Source organism: Sarcophilus harrisii, chromosome 6 (genome assembly GCF_902635505.1).
Source record: "Sarcophilus harrisii chromosome 6, mSarHar1.11, whole genome shotgun sequence".
Taxonomy (NCBI): Eukaryota; Metazoa; Chordata; class Mammalia; order Dasyuromorphia; family Dasyuridae; genus Sarcophilus; species Sarcophilus harrisii.
In genome coordinates, this window is record NC_045431.1 from 196,319,308 (window position 1) to 196,344,033 (window position 24,726).

Consider the following 24,726-nt stretch of genomic DNA (forward strand, 5'->3'; position numbering starts at 1 on the left):
TTCCAGACCAAAGAGTATCCTACTGTACTGCCACTAAACCAAAAGAACTTCATGCTGGCTGATAATCAATTTAAAGCTATGGAAGGGAGAAATGGAAAAATAACTAGTAGCTTGGCAGAAAGAGCTACAAACTTTTCCTGAACAACAAACTCCCTGAAAATTAAAATGGACAGTTAGAAGCTAATGATTTCATAAGACAAGAAAGATTAAAGCAAAATCAAAATGCTGGGGGGGTGGGGGGGTGGAATAGAAGAAAATGTAAGGTGTGCTATAGCCAAAACAACTGACCTGGAAAACAGATTAAGGAGGGAAAAAATGAAGGATCTTTGGACTCTTTTACTGACATGAACAAAACAAGAGCCCAGATACTGTTTCTAACATTCTTTAAATGCCCAGATCTTTTAGAAACTGAAAACAAAGAACCCACCATGTTCTTTCTAAAAGGAACATCAAAATGGGAACTTCCAGGAACATCATATCGTAAATCTAAACTTTTCTGATCAAAGAATTCTCCAAGTGACCAAAAAGAAAAAAATTCAAGCATGGAGGAATCATAATCAGAATAACATAAGCAGCTATGACTTAAAATGAGCAGGGAGTTTGGAATACCAAATTTCAGAAGGCAAATTACATGTAATACATGATTACAGCCAAAAATAACGTATTTAGCAAAATGGAATATAATTCTGCACGAAGAAAAATGGATTTTTGAATAAGAAGTTTCCAAGCATTCCTGAAAGAAAGACCAGGTCTGGACCAAAGTCTATTGACTTGGAAGTTCAAATACAGGAATTAAGAAAAACTTGTAAAGTTAAATACAACAGTCATAGAGAGTAAATAATAGATATACTGCTAACATTCTAATAGGGGAAGTGATATATGTGAATCCACTGAACTCCCCCATCACAAGAAAATAAAGGGAGTCTCATTAGACAAGTTCTGGGAGTGCTTTTCTTATGTCTTTTTAAAACAAATTATTATTATTATTATTTTTTTTTTTTTTGGTAAGGCAATTGGGGTTGACTTGCCCCGAGTCACACAGCTACAATTGTTACTTATCTGAAGCTGGAATTGAACTCGGGTCCCACTGATTTCATGGTACTGCATTATCCAACTGCCCCCTATATTTTGTCTTTATGAGAAGAATGGAAAGAAAGGAAGGGAGAATAAAGGGGAAAATGAGGAGAGAAAGGAAAGTTTAGGAGGAATTAACCCACAGTTGGTACCTGTAAGAAATAAGGATTTTGGGGAGATGGCTAATTCTTAAGCTTTATTCACACTTGAACTGGTCACTTTCAGGAACAACATACACACAAGGCATGGAAATATATTTCACTCAACAGAGGAAAAGGAAGAGTTTAGAGGAAGGCTAGGTTAGGGAGCCATTAGTCCTAAGCAAAACAAAGTTTAATTCAAGGATGTATAACAGTATTTATAATTTTCTTTGAGGGTGACAAAGAATGGAAATCTGATGGAGTCTCCTAGTTGGGGAATGATTAAATAAGAATTATATATAAATGTCAATTAAACAGTTATTAAGCACCCATTATTTGCTATGTACTGGGGATGCTAAGCCCTGGGGATACAAAGAAAGGTAAACGTTCCCATTCTTAGGGAATTCACAGGAAAAGCTTTACAGAAGGTGGAACTTCAGGGAAGCCAAGAGGTAGATATGAAGAGGGAGAATGTTTTGTGCATGAGAGACAGTGAAAATGTCCAGATTCAAGAAATGGTAGTATCTTGTTCGAGAAAAAGTAGGGAAGCAAATGTCCCTGGAATTTGATTTGGTAGGATGGGGATGATTTGATCAGAGACTTAAAAGCCAAACTAAGGATTTTATATTTGACCCTGGAAGTGATCAAAAGACATCTGAAATTCTTTACAGTGAGTTGGGTGGGGGTGACAGGGTGATGATGACATGGGTGGATCTTGACTTTGATCACTTGAAATTTAGTGGAGGATATACTGCAGTGGAGATACTTGTGGTAGAGCAACCTGCAAGCTTTGGGGAAATGAGAAAAGAATGTGTATTTCAGAGAAACCTAAGGTAAGAATGTAAAGGGCTGAAACTCTTGAGTTAATGTACCAAGGTCGGACAATCAAGCACTTAAGGCTAATTACCAATTGGACAATACTCTATAAGCATATGCTTAGAAAATAGCCCTTCCCACTATCCTGTGCTGGCTCGATAATTGGTATATACAGAGAATTGTAGGAGGGACTAGAGGGTAGAGTGAGACTAGCCAGAGTCACTTTGGCGGTAGACGAGGAAGAAGGAGGATGTGCAGATTCTGTGTCCATCCAATTCACTTCTACCTTTAAAGACAAAGAATAAAGACCAAGGACTTTTGCTTATCTTGACTCCGACTGATTCTAAGGTATTCAGGGTGCTAACCCGGTCTTCACACAAGAAAAGTTACATTAGTTGATGTGGAATGAAGAACAAAAATATTTATATGCCAACAAGATTGTAAAGGCAAACAGCTTTAGAAAACTTGGGAGCTTTTGATAAGCATGTTGGCAAGCCATCATAACAGAACTAATAATGGAACATGTTTACCAACTCCTGATGGAGAAGTAAGTGTGTGTGTATTCTTTTAAACATGATCATTGTGGAAATTTGTTTTGTTTTCTCATTGTGCTTATAGCAGTTTTGCTTTTATTTGGTTTTCAAATTAGAGGTAGGGAGGAGAGAAGGTAGATTTTTGCTGATGGAAAAAATAGGTGGTTTCTGGGAATGTGGCAAAATAAAACAGGAAATTACGATTCCCAAATTGCCTCCAAAAATCATTTAAAATTAGGTCTCAAAGTGAATATTGAAGTGGTAGAAATAATTAAAAATGGGAGTAAAGAAGTTGTCTAGCTTAGGGCAACTTGAAAGGCTATTAGGAAAGATCTAACTTCCCAGGGTGGTGGTCTGGCCCAATTGAAGTGCAGACATTATAGAATCAACAAACAACGAACCCTGAAAACAGCTGTGTATCAGCAGTCTCAGCTTGAGGATCTTTCAACCCATGGATTGTTTGAGCACAAATGGCTAGGCTGATTAAGGGACTATTGCAGGGATTTTTGCTGCACTGGACACTGACCAGACATGGTCCCATGCTATATATGTGGACAGGGAAGGGTGAGTACATGCTGTTGAGTGTGGTTGCAGAGGGACAGAGACTTGGTTGGTTGTGGTGACTCCCAAGAGAGTGGAGACCTGGGCTCTTGTACCTAGGCAAGCTGAAGCTTGCATCCTCAGGAAAGACTGCAAAAAGTAAGAGCATTTGGGGTGACAGCTTTGGTGTAGAGGCTCTGAGGGGCAGAGAGGAGTAAAATAGAAATTGAAAATCCACTAATCACCACCTGAAAGATCCCAACATAAAAACTCAGGGGAACATTATAGCCAAGTTTCATAGTTCCCACATCAAGGAGAAAATGCTAGAAGCAATTCAATTACCATGGAGCTACAATTAGAATAATAATAATAATAAATAGATTTAGCAGCTTCTATATTAAAAGATTGAAAGGCATTGAACATATTCTGAATATGGGGGAGGGGGGGCGGAGCCAAGATGGCGGAGAAGGCACACATGACTTTCTAAGCTCCTCTCATCCCCTCACAACCAACTATTAAATTCAGCCTCAAAAATAACTCTTCACTGCTAAAATTTATGAAGATTAGAAGCACTATGACTTACCAGCGGAAGATAATCTGGAAGATGGCCAGAAAAGGTTTGTCCTGAGGGACCAGGAACAGACTAGTGCAGGCAGCAAGAGACTAGCGTCCTGAGCTGACCAGGGGTGGAGGTGATCACTGTGGGCTAACTGCTCTACCTTGATAACAAAGTAGTAAACCAGCAGAGAAATTAAAGCCTAAAACACAGGGTACTCTAAAAAAAATGCCAGAACCTAACAAGATCTGGCTTTAACCATCCAAACCCAGAAGCGACTCAGGCCCATAACACAGCCCTGCAGCCACATCCTGCAGTTCAGGGCTTTTGCTGGGGCAGTTATAAATCTGCCCTGCAGGCCTGAGTTACTTCCGGGTGAGGAACTCTTTCACAGAGCACCCCAGTACCTTGCTGCTTTTTGCAGCTGGCTAGCAGGACAGCTACCCGTCCATACACCTCTCACTGCTCTGCAGAGGAAGCTGATAACCTCCTGGCCCTGAAGACAGACACTACAGGCTTTAAAAAATGAGTAAAAAAAATCAAAAGGACAATCGATAGTTTCTATACAGAAAAAGAGCAGCTTTTCAAACCTGAAAAAATTAATAGCAGTCTCCAGACAATTGTTGGTCCCCAATACAAAAGGCTCTCCTAGAAGAGACTATTAAAAACCATAAAAAGAGAACTAGAAGAAAAATGGGGAAAGGAAAGAGAAGCTATGCAAAAAAACAGCAACTTCCTGAAATGTGAATTGGAAAAGGTAAAAAACTCCCAAGAAGTGCAGGGAAACAGAATTTGTGAATTGGAAAAAGAAAATAACTCACTTAAAAAAATTAGTGAAATGGAAAAAAATTCCGTAAAAACTCAATTGGACATATACAAAAAGAAGTTAAAAAAAAAACTAATGAAGAAAATAACTCACTAAAAATCAGAACTGAACAAATAGAAATGGATTGATTCATTGAGACATCAGTCAAGCAAAAAATGAAAGATTGAAAAAAAAAGTCAAATATTTACTTGAAAAAACAATAGACCTGGAAAATAGATCTAGGAGAGATAACCTGAGCATCATTGGACTACCTGAAAATTAGGATGAAAAAAAGAGCCTAGATACTATTTTACAGGAAATCATCAAGAATAACTTGCCCAGCAAAGCTGAGTGTAAATCCTGCATAAAGAAAAAAGAAAATGGATACCTAATGAATTAAATAAAGGGCTTTCAGATAAAGGAAAGCAATTTAGTAATCTCCTATCTTAAACTGTTATAAGACATTAATTATCAAAACTATAGATAAATAGAGCAGTGGAACAATGTAGACATAAAATATGCAGTAGTAAATGATTATAGTAATCTTATGTTTGACAAATATAAAGATTTAAGCTTTGGGGACAAGAATTCACTGTTCAAAATTGTTGGGGAAACTGAAAAACAGATAACAGAAATTGGGTATAGTCTAGTATCTTACACCATTTACCAAGGTAAGGCCAAAATGGATTCAAGGCCTGGATATAAGGGGAAGATAACATAAGAAAATTAGAAAAAAATTATACAAATGTATCTATCAGATTTATGGACAAGAAAAAAAAGTATGAATAAATGAGATGGAGAACATTATAAGATATAAAACAGATAACTTTAATTGCATTAAGTTTAAAAAATTTTTATTAACCAGGAGTATAAAGAAAGCAGAAAATTGGGAGTAATTTTATAGTTTCTTAGATAAAAGTCTTACCTCAAATATATCAAGAACTTTGTCAAATTTCTAAGAATATGAGTCATTTCCCAATTGATAAATAACCAAAGGATCTGAACAGGCAATTTTTGAATAAAGAAATCAAAACTATGTATAATCATATGGAAAAAATTGTTAGAGAAATGCAAATTTTAACAACTTTGAGATGTCACTCTCTCAGATTGGCTAAAATAATAGAAGAATAAAATAAAAGAAGGGAAGTCACAAATGAATGTTGGAGAATTTGTGGGAAAATTAGGAAACAAATACTATTGGTGGAACTGTGAACTGATCCACCATTTTGGAGAGCAATCTGACATTAATGTCCTAAGAGTTATAAAACTATGTATACTCTTGATGTAATAACAGCACTGTTCGATCTCTTTCTCAAGGTAACTTTTTATTGACAGAATCCATGCCAGAACCTATATGTTCTAAAACTCTCTGTTTTGGCAAAAAACTAGAAGATGCTCGTCACTTGAGGAATGGCTAAAGAAGTTGTGCTATATGATTCTGATGAATTACTATTATGGTGTAAGAAATGCTGAGCAGATTGGTTTTTAGGAAAGCATGGAAAAACTTGAATGAAATAATGAAAAGTGAAATGAGTGGATCCAAGAGAATATTGTATACAGTAATAGCAAAATTGTTATTTTGAGTATTGTAATTATTGAAACCTACTAGGAAGGAACTATCAAAGAAGATGATAACTAGAAGTATGTATAGCAAGTGTGACGGCCTTCTCTAATGTTGGATTAGAAGGGAGAGATCCACATCAAAACTAAAATGAAACCTATATATATTTTAAAGGAATGGAAGAAACTATTATAAGTAATAACAAAATAGAAGATGAGAAACATTGGTAACTATGTGAATTAAGAACTAGCATGTAAGCTAGAAACTGATTGTCATATGGGCCAGAACTGTGAACTTGAAACAAGGTACTAATTCAATGGAATTGATAAAGACAATAGTTGTCTAGTTTAGCATGATGATAAGTACTCTAAGTTCAGTATGATTGATTTAATCTTACAACAAATAATGGCTTCCTAGTGATAATAATGATTGACATATACTCGGTGTAGAGCATATAATTTAGGAGCCTCTGCCAGAATTCATTCCAAGAGAGATTCAGAGAGCAGAGAAGACAGGTGGGAGCTCAAGCTCTCAGAACCAAGGAGAGAGAGGGGGGCTAACCGGGCCCCAGGTAAGGTGACAAGACTTTGGAAAAGATAATAAAGAGATAAAGGAAGATATAACTTCGCCAAAATGTAATGTTCTTTTGATTTGGTTCTCCTTGGGGGGGGGGGTCTCTGGAGCAGCCTTTCTTTCAGTTCAGTAATCACCACAAGAGCCTTTCAATCTGACCTTGGTCTTAGTGGGGAAAGTGCAGGAGGCAAGGTTAGCCCCCAGGAGCTTGACTGAAGGGGAAATGAATTTCTATCTCTTTGGCTCCGAGAGCTTCTTAGTACATTTGTTTTATCTGGCTCTGAATCTCTCCAAATGAATCCTGACTGAGGCTCCTAGCTTATATGCTCTACACTGAATATAAACCAATCATTTTGTCACTAGGAAACCATTATTTGTTGTAAGATTAAATCAATCATACTGAACCATGCTAAATTAGATAACCTTTGTCTATCAATTCCACTGACTTAGCACCCTGTAAGAATCCTTTTTTTCAAGTTCAGAGTTCTGGCCCAAACACTGATAGTACTGACACATATAGTAACAGGATAAGGGAATCTATTAGGTACAGCATGTGATCTCATAAGGGCCACAAAATGCTTTTCTTGGCTCAAAAAGCAAAACTTTCTCCAGAATTTTGGGAGAGAAAAGTGAAATTCATCAAATAGTTTGCTAGAATCACCAACATTAAAAACACTGACCAGTTCCCCTATTTCTCCCTCTTGGTCATCAAACTTTTCATTAGAGGCACGTGTCTTGGTTTTTAACTCTATACTTATGTCTAGTTTTTGATAGGAAGCAGAATGGTTGAGTAAATGAGCAGTACTGCTTATCTCAAGAAATTAGACTTCGTAGGGATATTGAAATATTGCCAAACTACCTAGAAATCATGATGTGAATAGGTGCCAGATAAGAGTAATATTTTAATTTGCAACATGTTTTCTTTTTGTTGCTGTTGGGGGGAAAAGGCTTTCTCCCCCTCCCCCCCCCCCCTCAATTTAGCCTTAAGATTTTGCTCATTTAATTCTTATTATATTAGATATTAAACATATCTATGAACTGCCCATTTTCCCAGTCTCTTCTTGATTATTGCCCCATTGGTTTTCAGTGGCATTTAGATCTGTTTGGCTTCCAGACTATAAGAAGCATGTTCAGTTCCATAATTTTGATAAATGTTTACCTTTCATGACATGGGGCATGGTGCAAGGCCATGAAGAAGTAACTAGGCCATTTTGGTAATTTGGGGACACTATTAAGCCCCACCTACTTCTTTTATGATGCCTGAAATTGATTAAATACTATTTGAAGTAAGATTTTGGTATGAATGAGTTTCAATTAAACAATAATCATCGAGTCAGTAAACTAGTATAGATAACTGGGTTATTAAATAGCTTCCCTATTTTTAAATGGTTCAGTATTTTGGTATGGAAAGGAAATGAAGAGAGAAAGAAGGTTTTGGACTGATCTTGGGAGAATTATTTCTGAAATTACTATTCTCATCTTTAGTGATAACTGTGCCTAATCAAATAAGACTGTTTTAAGTTAATGTATCTCAAGATTACATATAATTAGCCTATAGAGACAGAAAAGAAATGACTTCAAAATTGGGAATACTTAAGGTTAATCCTTCTTTGCCCCTTAGTGACTGTGTGGTCCTAGAGAGGTCATTTTATCTTTCAGTGCCCCCAAAAGTTTTCTAAGACTATATAAATAAGTTGTAGGGAATGTTGCCTCTTTATCAGTCAAGGAAGTTTCTTATTCTGATGAAATTACCCAATTAGTCAGAAAAAAAAAAAAGTTATAGATAAGAAGTATCTATACTATAATATGCTGGAGCAGTGATCTCATGTAGGTGGGAATTGTTCTCTTATTCCAAGTTCAGCATTGATGATCTACCTTTTTTGTCTTCTGATAGTGTGATGACAAGAGTGATGGAGCACAGTGTCCATCAATTATCTCCTTTCCTCTGTGTTTAGCCTGTCCTTTTTTTAAATCATACATTTCTTTAATGACATCATTTGTACTCTTACATATCCAGTATTTATTTAATTTTTATTTTTATATAAATAATAAATATATATCATCAATATAATTATTCTATTAATATATAATTAATAAATATTATAATTATGTTATGCTAATATGATATATCACATTGTATATATTATATATCAATATACAAACAATAAATATATAAATAAAAATTGTTAATTTGTTTTTTAATTTAGTTCAACAAATTATTCTTAGTAAAGGAATGAAAAAGCACTTGTTAAGCATTTACTATTTGCAAAGTACTATGCTTAAGTGTTAGTGAAACAAGTAGGAAAAAAAGTAAGATTTGTCTAATTTAATAGAGCCAACACATGGGAGGTTTCGTTTGCCAATTAGATAGAAAAACCTTAAGGCATTAATTAACACATGTTGGTGCATTTCCTTTAATGTTATTTGCATATCTTCAGTTGTGTTCAATTCTTCATATCCATTTGGGGTTTTCTTAGCAAAGATATGGCAATGGTTTGCCATTTCCTTCTCTAGCTCCTTTTACAGATGAGGAAACTTAGGCAAACGTTTAAGTAAACTTGCCCAGGGTTAGACAGCTGGTAAGGATTTGAAACCAGATTTGAACTCAGGAAGAAAGAAATTTTCTTAACTCCAGGCCTGTCACTCTGTCCACACCAATCAGCTATTCCATTAATTGCACTGCTGAGATTTTATCCATTTCTGGTGTTGAGGCATTTGACAATTCTTAGGGTTTTTGGTGGCAAGACTTTTTTTGATCTTCAATTGCTGAGTTCAGGGGTTTTGAACCTTGCAAAAGCAGTTGTCAAGTCACAACTACATAAGGATCAATTCCATGGAGGATGACTTCTGGGGCTGGTGGTTGGAAGGGAGTGGGTGGTAATAATATTCCCTGCACTGTCTCCATCAGGGTCTTCTGAAAGAAGGTGATGATGAAGCTGTGGTGGCAGGTAGTCTGACTTGCTTGATGCATGCTGCCTCTTATCGCTTCTTCATGATGTCTTATCCTTCAATTGATCATTTTAATTTTTGCCTGACGTGTGGCAGTTGGTAAATAATTGATAAAGGTGCCTCGTCCCTTCACATGGATTATTTCCCTGACTGATGATTGTAAAGACTTGGCTAGAAGCAGGGCCAACTGTCTGGGGATAATGCTATAATAATCATATTAGATGTTGGAGATATAAATATAAAAACAAAACTACCTGCCTTAAAGGAATTTATTTCCTGAATTTGATGGGAGTGGCAATGAGTACATAGATAAGAAATGTACATTGAGAAGTTTTACAACTCCTTTAATGACAACAAACTTTTCCCTGAAACAATTTTTTTCTTTTCTGTTAACTTTAACATACCTCTTCCCTAAATTACCCCATTCTACTATTGTTGCATAACTAAGAATAGACTGAAACAGTCTCCAAAATATTCATAGTATCTATCCCAGTGACTATCTCAAGTTATTGAACAAATGAGTGGTGATTCAACTCATACTGGAAAATGGGATAGATGTGAAGCTGGAAATGATGAGGTTTAGATATGGGGTACCTAAATGAAATTAGGGTTTAATTGAGGTCTAGTGGCAGGTTTGGGGTACAGGGAGTCAAATAGAGCTCCCTTGCAAACCCTTTGTATTTGGCGCAAGGATACGGAGTTAAATGAGGTCTAGTGGTGATGCAAGAGTTCCCTATAAAAGAATTTATAGGCCCGAAAAGCTAGATTGATAAAAGAGGTTTATTATAGGGTTTGGAAGTAAGGTTAACATATAGTTAAAGAAATAGGTAAGGATAAAGAGATAAGAAGGGCACCAGAAACAGGATTCCAGTGGACTGAGGGTTCTGGCATGCCAGGTGTAAGGCTGGAATGTTTGGAACCTCTGCAAAGAGAGGATTCCAGCTTAACTCTTTTATAATAAGAGATTCAGCTGGAGGGGCCTGTGGTTGGAGCCCAAGTTGGCTCAGATCCTGGTGGAGCTGGGACAGGCCGAGATCTTCTATTGCAATTCAAAGGGACCAGGATTTGTGAATCAAAAGGTCCTAACTTCCTGGATTGATAGTGCATCTACTAGGAGGGGTTGGGAATCAGAAAGAAAGAAAGAAATCAATTCTTAAAGGGACCACACATGCATCAAAAGGAAGACCCCAAATCAGAATATACATAATATTATTTCTTTCCTCATTGCTTTTTTTTGTGTATTATTCCCTTTTTTTTTCATAATTATAACTTTTTATTGACAGAACCCATGCCTGGGCAATTTTTTACAACATTATTTATCCCTTGCACTCAATTCTGTTCCGACTTTTCCCCTCCCTCCCTCCATCCCCTCTCCCAGATGGCAAGCACCCTCATTGCTTCTTATTTAAATGATAACCAATTTAAAACTGACCATTTAAATCTAAAGAAAATTACGTTAGAAACTTTCTTGGAGATTAGTATTATTTGGTAATAATATTAGTAATTTAGTAATAATATTAATCAACAAACTTTTCTCTAAAAACAGCATTATTAGACCTTTATCTTGTTTAAATGAAATCCTCATTATGACATTTAACTGAATTCCTTAGGCAGACTTCCCAGTGCTTTAAGCATTTAAAACTTCTTTATCTTAAAAGAGATTTTTTTCATTTATTTTGATAGAGGTTTTCACTTGAAGAACACTCTTTGAGGGGGAACACTCTTTTAAGTGATGATTGTACTATGCTGTCTCTCCCACTTTTAAAAAACAATCCATAGTACAATGGATAGAAAAACAAGTCTACTGATATGCTTATTGGCTGTGTGACCTAATAAGAGTGACTTAAATCTCCAGTTCCTGACTTTAAGTTGCAGATCTATATTAGTAGAGAAAATTTGCTTAGAGGAGACTTCCTGTACTTTATCATGTGTAGGCCAAAGAAAGTAAGGCATTGTGTAGATAAAAGACCAAAAAATAGTGACCTGAAATAGAATTTTAAAGGATAAAATTATGATGTAATTTTTTTCTTTAAAAAAAAAAAGTTATTTTTCCCTTTATCCCAGATTTTTAACTATAACTTTCTGGAGGAAGATTCTGGGAAGATGCCAGAATAAGGCAGGAAAGTAATTTGGCTTTCCCAACCTCCTCTTTAAAATAAGTCCTCTAGGTTTAACTTAAGAATTGCAGAAATAATTTAAGTCAAGTCAAGCGATTATCTTGCCTAAGATAGTTTGGAAGGACATAAGGAAGTACCTGACCTTTCTTTATGGTGATGTGACCTAATTAAAGTACAGACAACTCTCCAGATAATATCAAATCAACATAAACACTGGAGACTACTATGTAGGCAGCAACCTCAGCTACATAAACTTAATTTCCACATTGTGAGGGAGGAGTGTGGCTAGTCAGTGGAAGATTGCAGGCCCTCTGCTGAACATGGGGCCCAAATGAACTGACTAGATATGGTCTTCTGCTGTGGGTGAGGTGGAGCGAATACACATAGGTAAGTGTGGTCACAAGAGGGCCTGTTTGCTATGCTCCTTCTCAGGAAAATAAGATACTTGGTTTTGGTTCAGGGAAAAGGGATGCACTGAACCTTGCAGCCTTAGAAGGGATTGCAAAGAAAAAGAGTTTTGGGAGTGACAGCATTGTTGAGGGACCTAGTCGAAGTTCAAAGGCAGAGGAGGTTCTTGAGGTAAGTAAGGTACTAGACAGCTCAGAACAACAGCACCAAAAAATCTGAAACCTGAAACATTATCCCAGATAGCTTGGAATGAGAGCCTAACTCTAACATAAGGTTAGTGGCATCTGTCTGTCTACCTATATATCTTTTTTAAGATTTATATTTATTATATTTTTATTTATATTATATTTTATTATTTGTATATTTATATGCATATTATATACAACAATATGTTAATGTTATTTATTTATAACACCTAATAAGCCACTTTAAAAAAAGAAGTAAAAGAACATGATTGTAGATCACTACTTTTATGAAAGATACTGGATTCAAACTCAAGACATTGAAGTTAAAATAGCTTCATTTCAAAGAAATGTCAAAAGGTTTTAAGTTGAAAAATTTCTTAAAAGAGCTTTAAAAGGACTTTTAAAAATAAGAAAGATTGAGTAATAATTAAGAGCGAAAATAAGAGAAATGCAAGAAAATATGAAAAAACAAGTCAATTGGGAAAGAAATCCAAAAACTTAATGCTAGAAAACAATTCATTAAAAAGTTAGAATTGGACAAGGGGAGGGAAGCTAAATTTTCCATTCATTTCTGGTGTTTTCCTTATTAATACCTCATGGTCCTTGATTTCATTAAATATCTCCCCTCTACCCCCTCCCTCCCATGCAGGATTGCATTCAGCTTTGTAGGGTAAGTTATTCTTGATAGAAAACCCAGCTCCTCTGTTCTATACCCTTCAGTCTTTTAATGTAGAAGCTGATAAATTTTGCATTATCCTGTCACATTTACATTGTTCTTAGTTGTAGTATTTTCTCTGACCTGGGAACTTCAAATTTTGGTGAATTTTCATCTTGGGATCTCCTTTCAGGAGATGATCTGTGGATTTTTAAAATTTCTAGTTTACCTTCTAGTTCCAAAACTTCAGGGAAATTTTCCTTAATAATTTCTTGAATTATAATCAAGACTTTAAAAAATCATAAACTTGAGTTTATCCAAAAATTCTTATATTACCTCTCCCTCCATTTGTTTTCCAGGTCCGTTTTTTATAGACAATGTTTTAAATTTTCTTCTATTTTTTTCTCTTTTGATTTGGTTTTATTATTTCTTGGTATCTTAGGAAGTTTCCCCCCATCTTTAGATCCAATAGGTGGTTTCTTTTGAGCTACTCTAATTCTTTTTATGTTATTCTTTCTCTTAGCATACCATGTAAATTATTGGTCTATACCCAGTTTATGCCAGACTATCATTCAGTTTTCCCCAGCAGTTTTTGGTAGTGTGCTTTGCCCTGATAGCTCAAATTTGGGGGCTTATCAAACCTTAGGCTTCATTAATTTCTGTGTTGCGTGTATAAGAATAAAAGTTTTTTATTCAATACCAAAAGGTTTTGACAGTTACAGTTATATAGTTTGAAATTTGGTACTGGTAAGCTCCTTTCCTTTCTACTTTTTTTCAATTTCCTTTATATTCTTTACCTTTTATTAGATTAATTTTTTTTTTATATTCTAGCTTTGTAAAATAATTCTTTTGTGATTTTGTTGATTTAACACTAAATAACTAAATTAATTTAGATAGATTTGACATTTTCATCATATTAGCTTGACCTCGCCATTAGCAGTTCATATTTCACCAGTTATTTAGGTATGTATGTATTTGTATAAAGAGTTTTTTGGGATCATGTTTATTTGGATTGTTAGTGGTAGACTCAAGTATTTTATATTGATAATATAATACATATTATCTAAAGTCTAGAGTTATTTTATATAAAATTTCTCTTTCTACCTCTTCCTGCTGGATTTTTTTGTAATATACAGAAATACTAATGATTTTTATGGGTTTGTTTTCAGATGAACACTTTGCTGAAGCTGCTAATTGTTTTGTTTTGTTTTTGTTAATTCCTTAAAGTTCTCTAGGTAAACCATCTTGTTATCTACAAAAAATGATAAATGTTTCCTATTTGCCAATGCTTATTCAATTTATTTTTATTTATTGCTATAGCTTGCATTCCTAGCATTGTATTAATATGTCAGGTGGGGTGCCAATGGGTTGACTAGAAATGTAACTATATAACTATAGAAAAAGTTTCATTTCAGGGCAGCTAGATGGCGCAGGTGATAGAGCACTAGCCCTGAAGTCAGGAGGACAGGTTTAATTTCTTCTGGGTCACATGATTTCTAGGAAATCGAAATTGAGCTCTAAAAACTCACATACTTTAGCAAATATTTTCTGAGAAATCACATTACTTGCCCCACACAATAGTAATGGTGATAAAATAATTATAAATTCTTTGAATTGAATAACCATCTCCATGCTATGATAATCCTTATCTATATTCTGTCCCAGTCCCTTCTTTGACCTCTAGTCTTGCAATCTCTTTGACATTTTAAACTAGCTATCCAGTAGACTTCTTAAACTCAGCATTTCCAAAACTGAACCCATATTTCCCCTAAACCCTCTCTCTACCTTCTAACATCTGTATTCCTATTAAGGACATTATTATCCTCCCAGTTTCCCAGGTTCCAATTGCAGATATCATCCTCATCTTATTCTTTCTCATACCCACCCTCTCCATCCCATGTTATCATGGATTTTACTTTGCAACTTTTCTTGAATATGCCTCACTTCTTTCTACTGATCCTTTTGCCATTTTGATTCAGACTCTCATCACCCATGTCTGCCAGTCCACAAAGTGCAGAACAATCAACTGCTGTGATTTCCTGTTTCCTACAGAAACAAATAAAAAAATTTCAGTTTTTAATTTTCAATTCCAAATTTTCTCCCTCTTGCTTTTCACCCATCCATTGATAAGGCATGACATGATACCAGTTATAACATAATAATGGGCCCATGTTGTGAAAGAAAAAGGAGATTTGCTTCAGTCATCCAGAGTTCTTCATAATTAACCCCCTATAGTGTTCTTGTACCTTACTCCTTGCCATGAACTATTTGATTCAGTATCATAGGCCTTTGGGCTGTTGCATGAACAATTCATTCTTTCAATTCCAGGCTTTTTCAACTCTATGTTATAAAATCCCACCTTCTATAGAAAATCTTATCTTGTCCTTAATTCCCAGTGCCTGCCTTTTAATTTTTTCATTTTTAATCTGTCTATAGTTTGTTTATACATATCTGCTTGTTGTCTTCCTCTTGAAATTGTAAGCTCCTTTAAGGGTAGAGAGTCTTTTTTTTTTTTTTTTTTAAATCTCCATTTCATAGTACACTGCTTGGTACAGATAATGATGACTCTTAGTTTTAGTTAGATAATACTTATTAATATAAGGAAAGCTTTTTTATTCCCTGTGCTTTTTACCAGTAGGCTAGGTATTGAATCTTCTCAAGAGCCTTTTCTGCAACTGTTGATAAACATTTGATTTTTGTTGTTTTTGTTACTAATGTGATGCTTTATAATTTTCATAATATTAAACCAACTCTGTATTCCTGGTGTAAAGCAAGCCTGGTCATTTTGTGAAATCTGTATAAATAAATTATTCCAGTCTTGCTAATATATTATTTAAATTTCTCAATTTTGACTTTCTTAGGTGTAGGTATCAAGATTCCCTTTTCTGTTAGAAGAATTTGGTAGAACTTTTTCCTTTCCAGTTTTCAATTGTCTTGTAGTATTAGAATAATCATTTTTTAATATTTGTAAAATTTTCTTGTAAAGTTATCTGGGTGCTGTGATTTTATTTTTAGATGTTCAGTTTCTTTTAAATTAGATTAAGTACTCTATTTCCTGTTTTCTAAATCGGGGCAATTTATATTTTTATAAATAGTCATCCATTTAATTTAGCCTGTCAGTTTTATTGTCATAGAATTTGGCAAAATAACTCCTTAATTATTTTTAAAATTTCTTCATTCATTGTGAATTCTCTCTTCATTTATCTGGTTTATTGGAGTTTAAAAAAAATAGCTCCTAATTCTTATTCCCTAATCAAATAATATTTATTTGTTGTTGGGTTTTGTTTTTAGCTTTTGATTTTCAGGATTTCTTTTTGGTGTTTAATTAGGAATTTTTAATTTTTGTCTTTCTAGGGTTTGTTTTTTTTAATGTTTTTTGGGGGGGTTAAATTCTCATTTTGTCCATCTGCTCTTTTCTCCTTTATTCTCTTATTTTCCATGCTTCTTTATTCTGATCTATTAGATAAAAGAATAATAGGGTTCTTTAATCCAAAGAAATAAAATATGTAGAATTTTAATACCTTTTTTGATAACTCGGGATATCTTAAATATCGCCCATTTTGTTCATACCAATGACCTTTCAAAAGCAAAATGTTAAATCAAAAAAAATTTTTGCATAGCTTTCATTAGTAGAGAAATACTAAGGAATAAAAAAATTTTCTCTTTCTTAGCAGCGTGATTCTGCTTCATGAGACTTAAATTTTAATTCTTGACTTTGATACCATGTGACCCTGGTCCCCTAATCTTTTTATGCCTCAGTTTCTTTACAGAATTCTTTGCTTTTTATCTTATGAAAAAAAAGCAAGAAGGAACACATTTTTATTTGTAAATCTTAAGGTGCTTTGTAAATTTGAGCTGTGATTTAGATTTTCTTTAAAGAGAGAATGAAGACTCAACACAACTATTGTTCACAAGCTGTTAGTTTTTTTTTTTCCCGTTTTTTTTCCTCTTGGGGTTTTTTTGCCTTTTGTTCTGATTTTTCTCTCCCAATATGATTCATAAGGAAAAATGTTTGTTTGTTTTTTTAATTCTCTAAAACAGCATAATACATTTTTACTTTTCTTTAAGTTAAATCTCTATTATATATCCTCATGTATTTCACCAAACAGCTGTGAAAAGCTAACTCTTAGAAGCAGCAAAGCATTTTATTGTGAACTTTGATTAATGCTGTTCTGATAATAAATGATGTATACTGGATTATTACTCTCGTTTAACAAGATAACTATTAGGTGATGAGTTATTTGGCTATGACAACATAAAAGAAGTTAAAGTGTCCCTTAATTCTGTGTAACTCCTATATAATTCCTTGGGATACTGTAGTATCAAAGGACTGAGAATCAGTTTTTAGACTAATGTTTACAAATATTAATTTCATATTTATTGAGTTCTTAAAAGCCAAAGAATGAAGCAAATATGCTTCATGTATGTCATATCTTTGTTGATATTAACATTATAAATAAAATAGCAGTTCACATTCAGTGGTTAAAGTAATATTCAAAAATTAAATTAGAGAAAAATAAGAATACAGTATTTGTTTATAGTTTGAATCTAACTTATTTAAACAAATTGATGTTAAAAATAATAAAGAAATGGGTGAAATTTAAGATACTGGTTTAAAATGAGGGATTCCAAAGAACCCACAAATAATAACTGATGTTTCATTTGCTTTTTTAAGTTTTACAAAAGAATAAACGGAAAACAGATTTGTAAAATTTTATGTGAGACCCAGTTAAAGCCAGACTATACTGGGGCCCTTTATAAATAAAGCTGGGAGAAAGACAGCAAGTAGACACAAAATGGACATGATTTTCCAATGCACCATATTTGAAATCTGATACCTTATTAAAGCTATATGTTTTATAAAGAAGATTTAAGAAGTTAAAGTTCAGAAAAGTGCCTGGCCCTAATCAAATCAGGTACTGGGATAAAAAAAAATCCATGATGGAAAACAGTAGAATCAAAGGTACTTTTAAATTTTCTTTCAAATAAGGATGAATCAAAAATAAAAATTAAAAATGGTACAGAACAATATCATTATTCCTCAAAGATAACAATGAAGACATTATCCATATATAATCAATGCTGAGAAAACAACAGATAAATAAGACACAATCTGCCACAATGACTTTAAATTCTAGTAAAGAGCTTATATGCTATTCACATGTGAATGGTGTGCATTTCCCCTCTTTGATATCCTGTGGGTGATGGTAAAGATATTAAGAGAACTCATGGGGTTGTTGAAACTGAGTTTTAAAAATAGGAAAATTGAAATCCCAAGAACATAATTTCTAAGATCTGAGCCTGATTTGCATCTTGTTTTTAGGCTATCACTCCAAAATTTTGTCACTGCCAGTGGCATAACTTTAGAATTTGTTAAAAATATTTTTCAACTTGCTTTGCTTGTAACTTTATATAATAGCAGTACATTGTTTCTTTAGTTGATATGATAGAAGTATATCATTTCTGTGTATCGTGATAAGATCTTGTTAGTAATGAAAAACAGCTATTTGTTTTACCTATTCCATAATTGTGGATAGAAACATATGATAGTATATGTAAAAGTACTTTAGCTATACAATTTTACAAGAATAAGAGCTGCTGTTATAAAATAAAACTTTTTTCCCCCAAAGCAATTGGATAAGGCCAGTTTTTTAATAGCTAACTGCTAACCAGAGGAGGGCAATACAAGCCTTCCTTTAAACTGAGCCGGTTCCAGTGTCAGGTTTGAGTAGTCTTTGGAAGAGTAATAAGAATCCTTTAGAGTAAAGAGTAATTTATCTTAAAGTTGTTGTGACTAAGGACTCTTCTTGCACAGTACCGGTGATCTAATATAGTAATAAGAAAATTCGTGACATATTAGAAATCACCTTTTTTATGTTTTATGCCATTTTTTGATGGGTAAGGTGACTGTCAGAACTGGTTTTAATTTGTAAGTATTTACAGCTTGCATTAAAGCTATTTTCTTTGTTATTACAGGGGGGTTTGTTTTTACCATTTTTGAAATTTTGTTTTGATTGGGGGAGGGGGAGTGTGTGTGTGTTTTGTTGTTGTTGTTCAGATACTATTCCTTATTTATTTTGATATTAAGAAGTGTTTAAATTGTGTTTAGCTTCCTATATGCCAGGTATGCCAAGTGGAATGACTCCATATCCTCCTGGACACCCTCCCAATCCCAGGTAATAAAAGATCAATATTTTGGTTGGTGCTATTTGAAATTCTACTGTCATTTCAATTTCATTAAATAATTACTAGTTGACATGTGCTAATTAAGTTAGTAATGGTTTTATATAGACCTCAATCTAATTGATCAATTTAAACTAATTGTTGCATAAAGCCTAAATTTAATTAAAAGGGAGTTTTTTCTCTCCCTGGAGAAATGCTGTATTTCTTGAAGGAAAACAAAGAGGGGGTAGTGATTATTGTTGTTTTAATACTTAGAAGAGATTTAGCTTGTCTTCCTGTTAATAATGAATGGCAACACTGAACATTTTTAAAAAATTCTATGGAAGTGAGTCTGTATTGATTTTTAAAAGCTATTACAAATTCTTATGATACTTGCTAGTGGTTTGCATGCAACATTCTTAGGGATTTACCTTGGCATTTATTTGACATTCATTGTGTTATCTAAATAAACAATGGATTCCAACTCATAAATGATCATATTTGCATCTGATATCATTTAAGTCTAGATATATTGAACAAAGGAATCCTCAATCCCAGCTTATTCTTTCCACTTTTGTCCAAATTGATGGACATCCCATTAGGTTTCCTGACATTGATTTTTTGATCCCATGGATAATCCATCTTCTTGTTCATTATCCTTACTTCCTGATCCATCTTGCATTTTTTTCCCTTCCGTGTTATAATTCCATTCCATAAAGGTCATAGGATTTAGAGCTGAAAGAGAGAGACCAAGATCATCTACTTCAACTCACTTTGAGGAGGAGAAAGCTGAGACCCAGAGAGATTAAGCAAATTGCTTATGGTCACACACATAAGAAAGTAGCAGAATAAGGATTTAAGCCCAGATTTACTTACAAATCTAGTACTTTTTCTTATATAACATACTATGTGTTCATTTCCTGTTACCTCTACTTTCTGTAGGTTATCTCATATCACATGGCCCTTAGACAGGTTTTGCACATTGTCTTGCATCACTAGCAGTCATTATTGCTAAGATATCATGGATAAGTAAAATTCACAAATGATGTCAAGAATGAAGTTTGAGGATAAGTCTCTTCTTGTATTAAGCCTTTACCAAAGATCAATTTGCATATGATTATGATCTTTTCCCACTAATAGCAAAACCATGGTTTGATAGTCCATAAGCAAAAAAAGTCAACATTTAAAATTTGATGTTGAAACATCTTAATCTTTTATTTCCCGATGTCCTCTTCTCAGTAGAAATTTATGAAGGTCTTTGAGAAGATTGTAGTCCTCTGAAGAGTTTCCTCAATTCTTGTTATTTCTCAGCATTATTACTCACCTCTTCCTCAAAGGAAAGTAGAGGGGTATCTACTTGCTAAGGCAAATTCCTGCTAACTAGGTCTTTGATCCTATTTTTCCTCTAAGACCTTGTTTTGTTGCTTCCTTTTTGAACACAGCTTCCTTTCCCCCCTCCTTTTGTGCCTTCCCCTTTCCCAAACTATGGTCACCTCAATCCTAAAATTAGATGAATTAATCTTTATTCCGTCTGGGTAACATGCCATTTCTTATTTCTTTTTAATGGCCAAATTTATTGAACAGTTGCTCAGATACTTCAACTTCCTCATTCTTTTTGACTAATTGTTATATAATTTCTATTCCTAAAGCTGAAACTGAAATTATCTCTTAAAATTCATAGATAATTTCTTAATCAATGACCTAGTGTAGCTTGTCTCTTTTCATCTCCTTTATCTTCCTGTATAGAAAATATGCAAAAACTGGTTTTTCCTCTATGACCTGGGGTTGGATTTCTGCTGATTTCTTGTGTGATCTTGGGCAGATTTATAACTTCTCTGAGTCTTGGCTTTTTATAAATTGAGAGGGTTATTCTGCAGGTTCTTTAAAGATCTTTATATCTCTAATTACTACACTTCCATTACCTTCTAACTTCACTATTTTGATCAGTGGTCACCATTCACTCAGTCTTCATTGCTTCTTATATCCATTTATAATAAATCTTGATAATTCTTCCACATGTTTCTTGTATTAGCTTCCTCTTCTGTTCTCATTCCTAATACCTAATAAATTTATCTTCCTGTATTCTTATTTCCATTTCCTTCATTCTCTTCTTCAGATTATCTTCTAGTACCGCTTTAGCTGTGCCAAATAAAGTTCAGACGACTTCTTACACTACTCAAGACATTTTACAATATAGAACCATGCTACTTTTCCAGCTTTGTGTCATTCTCCCTTCTGTATATGCATGATTAGACTTGTTTTGCCTGACTCTAAGTTAGGGAGAGGGGATTTTAGCACGAAAATTTTAATAACCATGATCCCCAGTAGTCTGGCTGCCTTGAGGTAGTGAGTATCCATCTCTGAGTGATTTTCAGATAGATGCTCAATGACCATAGAGAATGTGGGTAAAGAGGACATATTTCTGGTGCAGTTATGGGTTAGACTTGATAAATATCTGGTAAGATTTGCTTCTGTGATTTTAAAGACAAGAGTTTTTTGTTGTTGTTGATTTTAGTTTTTATGGACCAATTTAAAATTTGGCTAATTAGTTGTAGTCTATATCAGCCAAGCATATTTTCCTGGTTAAATGAAGGTAGTAGTCTTATTAGGTACTCTGTGATGGTCAAATCATAATAGAGTGATGTTTGTTAACAGTGTCATTAAAAATATTTCAAGTCACAGAGAAAGCTTTGGAGATGAAAAACTATATGGAAAAAGAGTGTGTGTGTGTGTGTGTGTGTGTGTGTGTAAAATTATGGGCCTAATGAGAAGACTAAATGTTAAGTACAAACCTACCTAGCTAAGTTCATAAATGGTCTTCATCAGCCCCCATAGTCATCATTGAAAGGAAAAAGTTCGCATAAAGAGGGGGCCCATCTTTTCATCATTACTAAAATCAACTGCTGAGCCACTGTTACCAACAATCAAGTAAACATAGAAGCCCAGGCTGTAACTCCAGACAATTATTTCCAGCCAGTCTTCAAATTATTTCAGAGAGGAAATTGTTATGGAGAAGGACCTTACCATAATCATCACCTACCACACACAGGGCAGGCCAGCCAACTTAGCTGAAAAAGCAAGGCAGCCAGAAAGAAAGGGAGGGGAGAGATCATGGGAGAGGCCAAAGTCTGCCTTGCTTACTGTCTTCCCTCAAGATTCTGATGGACAAAAAATTCTGAATTTAATTGTCTTGTAAATAACAGTTCACAGCCACCATCCTGGAAAGGAACCCCTATGAGGGGTAGCCTCTAATGACTGCTGCAGGTATTTTCAATTGTAGCTACTGAAGATCAAGAAAAGAAAATTTTTGCTTTCAAGAACTTGGCACTATCTTGGGTTCATTATCAGAATCTGATATCATTTTATCCATAGAAATAACATTAAAGAGGCATTTCTTTTTGATTTGAAACTAAAATCTTCATATGTGTTGTCTTGTCCTTTTTATTAGTGGAGAACAAGAATTATGTTAATTTTCTATTTCTGTCTCTAGTACTTAGCATACTCCATTACTACATAGGAAGCACTTAAATGATTTTGATATTTTCACTTAATTACAGATTTCCTAAAAAGTGAAAGTATTGATTTAGATGTATTGATTTAGATAGCATTTATTTGCTGTTGGCATTGTGGGAGATTAAAAAATAAGACAACTCTTTTCTCTTGTATTGCTTACAGTTGAATAGAAAATGATATGATCTGTTATGTTCAATAGAAGTAGACTTTTCTGCTGTTCTGTTATTTAAAAAAAAAAAGAATTCTTAATATTTGGCAATGAAATGAGTTGCCTCATAAAGTAAAGATTTCTCTGAAGTACTGTATGGAAAATACTCTCTTAGGGATGCTAAAGAAAGGATTCCTTTGCAAAGGAGATTGATGTAAATTAGTGTGATCAAACATAAGGAGCTCTGTCTGTTGCATGTTGATTTAGAAAAGCATCTAATAATATTATCTTTGTCCTATTGTGTTATTTATTTTGTCAGATGTTTCCCGTTTATCTTTGTACACTACTAGAGAGTATTGCCTTCTTTATAGGATTGAAACTTCTGCTTTAGATATTATCTTTCCCACAGTAAGAATGAATGTATCTATCCATAGGCAATCTGTTAACTTTGTGTCTGGTGCTAAACTAAATTCTGGGGCTACAAAGGAAAGAGAAAAAAAATCCTTAAAGGAGGGAGGTGACATATACAAGTATAGGTGTTTGTAAGACACCTTTAATTATATGGTAATTTTAATTAATTTATTATAATTTTAGTAAAGTTAGTATGATAATTTGTGGTAAATTTAATTAATAATAATTATATGGTAATTTTAGAGATTAGACATTAATATATGGAGGAACTAGAAAGACAACCTATAGAAGATAGAAACCTAACATTCATTGAGGGGAAAGAACTGGTATTTTTATAATTATATAAAGTGCAAAGTTTAGGAAGACCATCAGCATTTGGAAAGATTAGAATACAATAAGTATTTTAGAATTTGGTGCTGGAACTTTGACTTGAAGGAAAAAAAGTATTCTGTAAGTCAAAAATATCTAGGCACTGCCATCTTGTGCAAAGCTTAGGAGCATGAGATAATGTACCAAGTGTGAGGAGCAAGAGAAAACTAGTTTTTTGGGGAGTTCAAGATTAGAAACAATATATAATGGGGCTAGAAAGGTAGGTTGGGATTAGGTGTAAAGGGCATTAAAATCAAGCAGGAATTTATTTTCGTTCTAAAATTATTAGGGAATTTATTAATATAAGTCTCTAGAGAGATGACAGTTCAGCTTTGTGGAAAACGGATCAGATTAGAGAAGAGCTTGGTATATTCAGGTTAAGAAGCCATTGCAAAATACTAAGCAAGAGATGGTAAGGGCCAATCACAGAACCAAAATGTAGTGATTATATAAGCAGTAAGGAATAATGAATTTGGGGTATATTATGGAAATAGAATTCACAGTTTGTCAATTGATTGGATATGTGGGGTAAAGGAGAGTTAAGATTTGATGCTAACTCAATGGAAAGGTAGGAAGAGGCCAATTTATGAACGGTTTTAAAAATAAAACATGATTTTTTAAATTTGATCTTGCAGGCAATAACACAACTTGTATACCAAAAAGAACCTGGACTTTCTTCATTGAAGTTAGGGAGGTAACAAGGAGTTGGGAGAGCCTAGAGCCAGGAAAACCAACTAAGCAGGCTTTTTCAGCAGTTCTGGCTTGAGGCAATGAGGGTAGAACCATTAGAGTGGTAACAGTGTTAGAGATAAAATAGATTTATAGACAGAGAAGACTTCATTCAGTGTGGCACCTATATTGTGAGCCTGTATGTCTCAGAGGATGGTGGTCCCCTTAACAGTAAAATGGAAATTAGAAAGCGAGAAGGCGTAAAAGAAGGCTAATAATTAGTTCAATTTTCAAAATGATGAGATGTCTAGTTGGCAGTTGGAGATTCAAGATTGAACCTTGGATGTCAGGAGAGAGTTTTAGAACAGATTAAGATTTAGCTTAAAACTACTTTGGTAATTTTTTTTTTAAGAACTTTAAAAAATAGAGATCTGTATATTTATATTTTTCCCCCCTAAAGCTTATTTGCTGTGTTTACAATCAAACCTAATAGGTATATGGCTGAAGCATTCCATTTTATGTGAAAGTAAATCCAAAAAAGC

The 24,726-nt window shown here is 34.1% G+C and overlaps 1 protein-coding gene across 2 annotated transcripts in view; it reads left to right on the forward strand.

The window, feature by feature from the left end:
- The window catches only part of TSG101 (tumor susceptibility 101), a 78,077-nt gene that overhangs the window by 25,385 nt on the left and 27,966 nt on the right, over positions 1–24,726 (forward strand). For both annotated transcript variants that reach the window (XM_031941916.1, XM_031941915.1), the window contains exon 6: positions 19,022–19,088. In XM_031941916.1, coding sequence (XP_031797776.1) covers positions 19,022–19,088 — 67 coding nt within the window. The remainder of the gene's footprint in view (positions 1–19,021; positions 19,089–24,726) is intronic.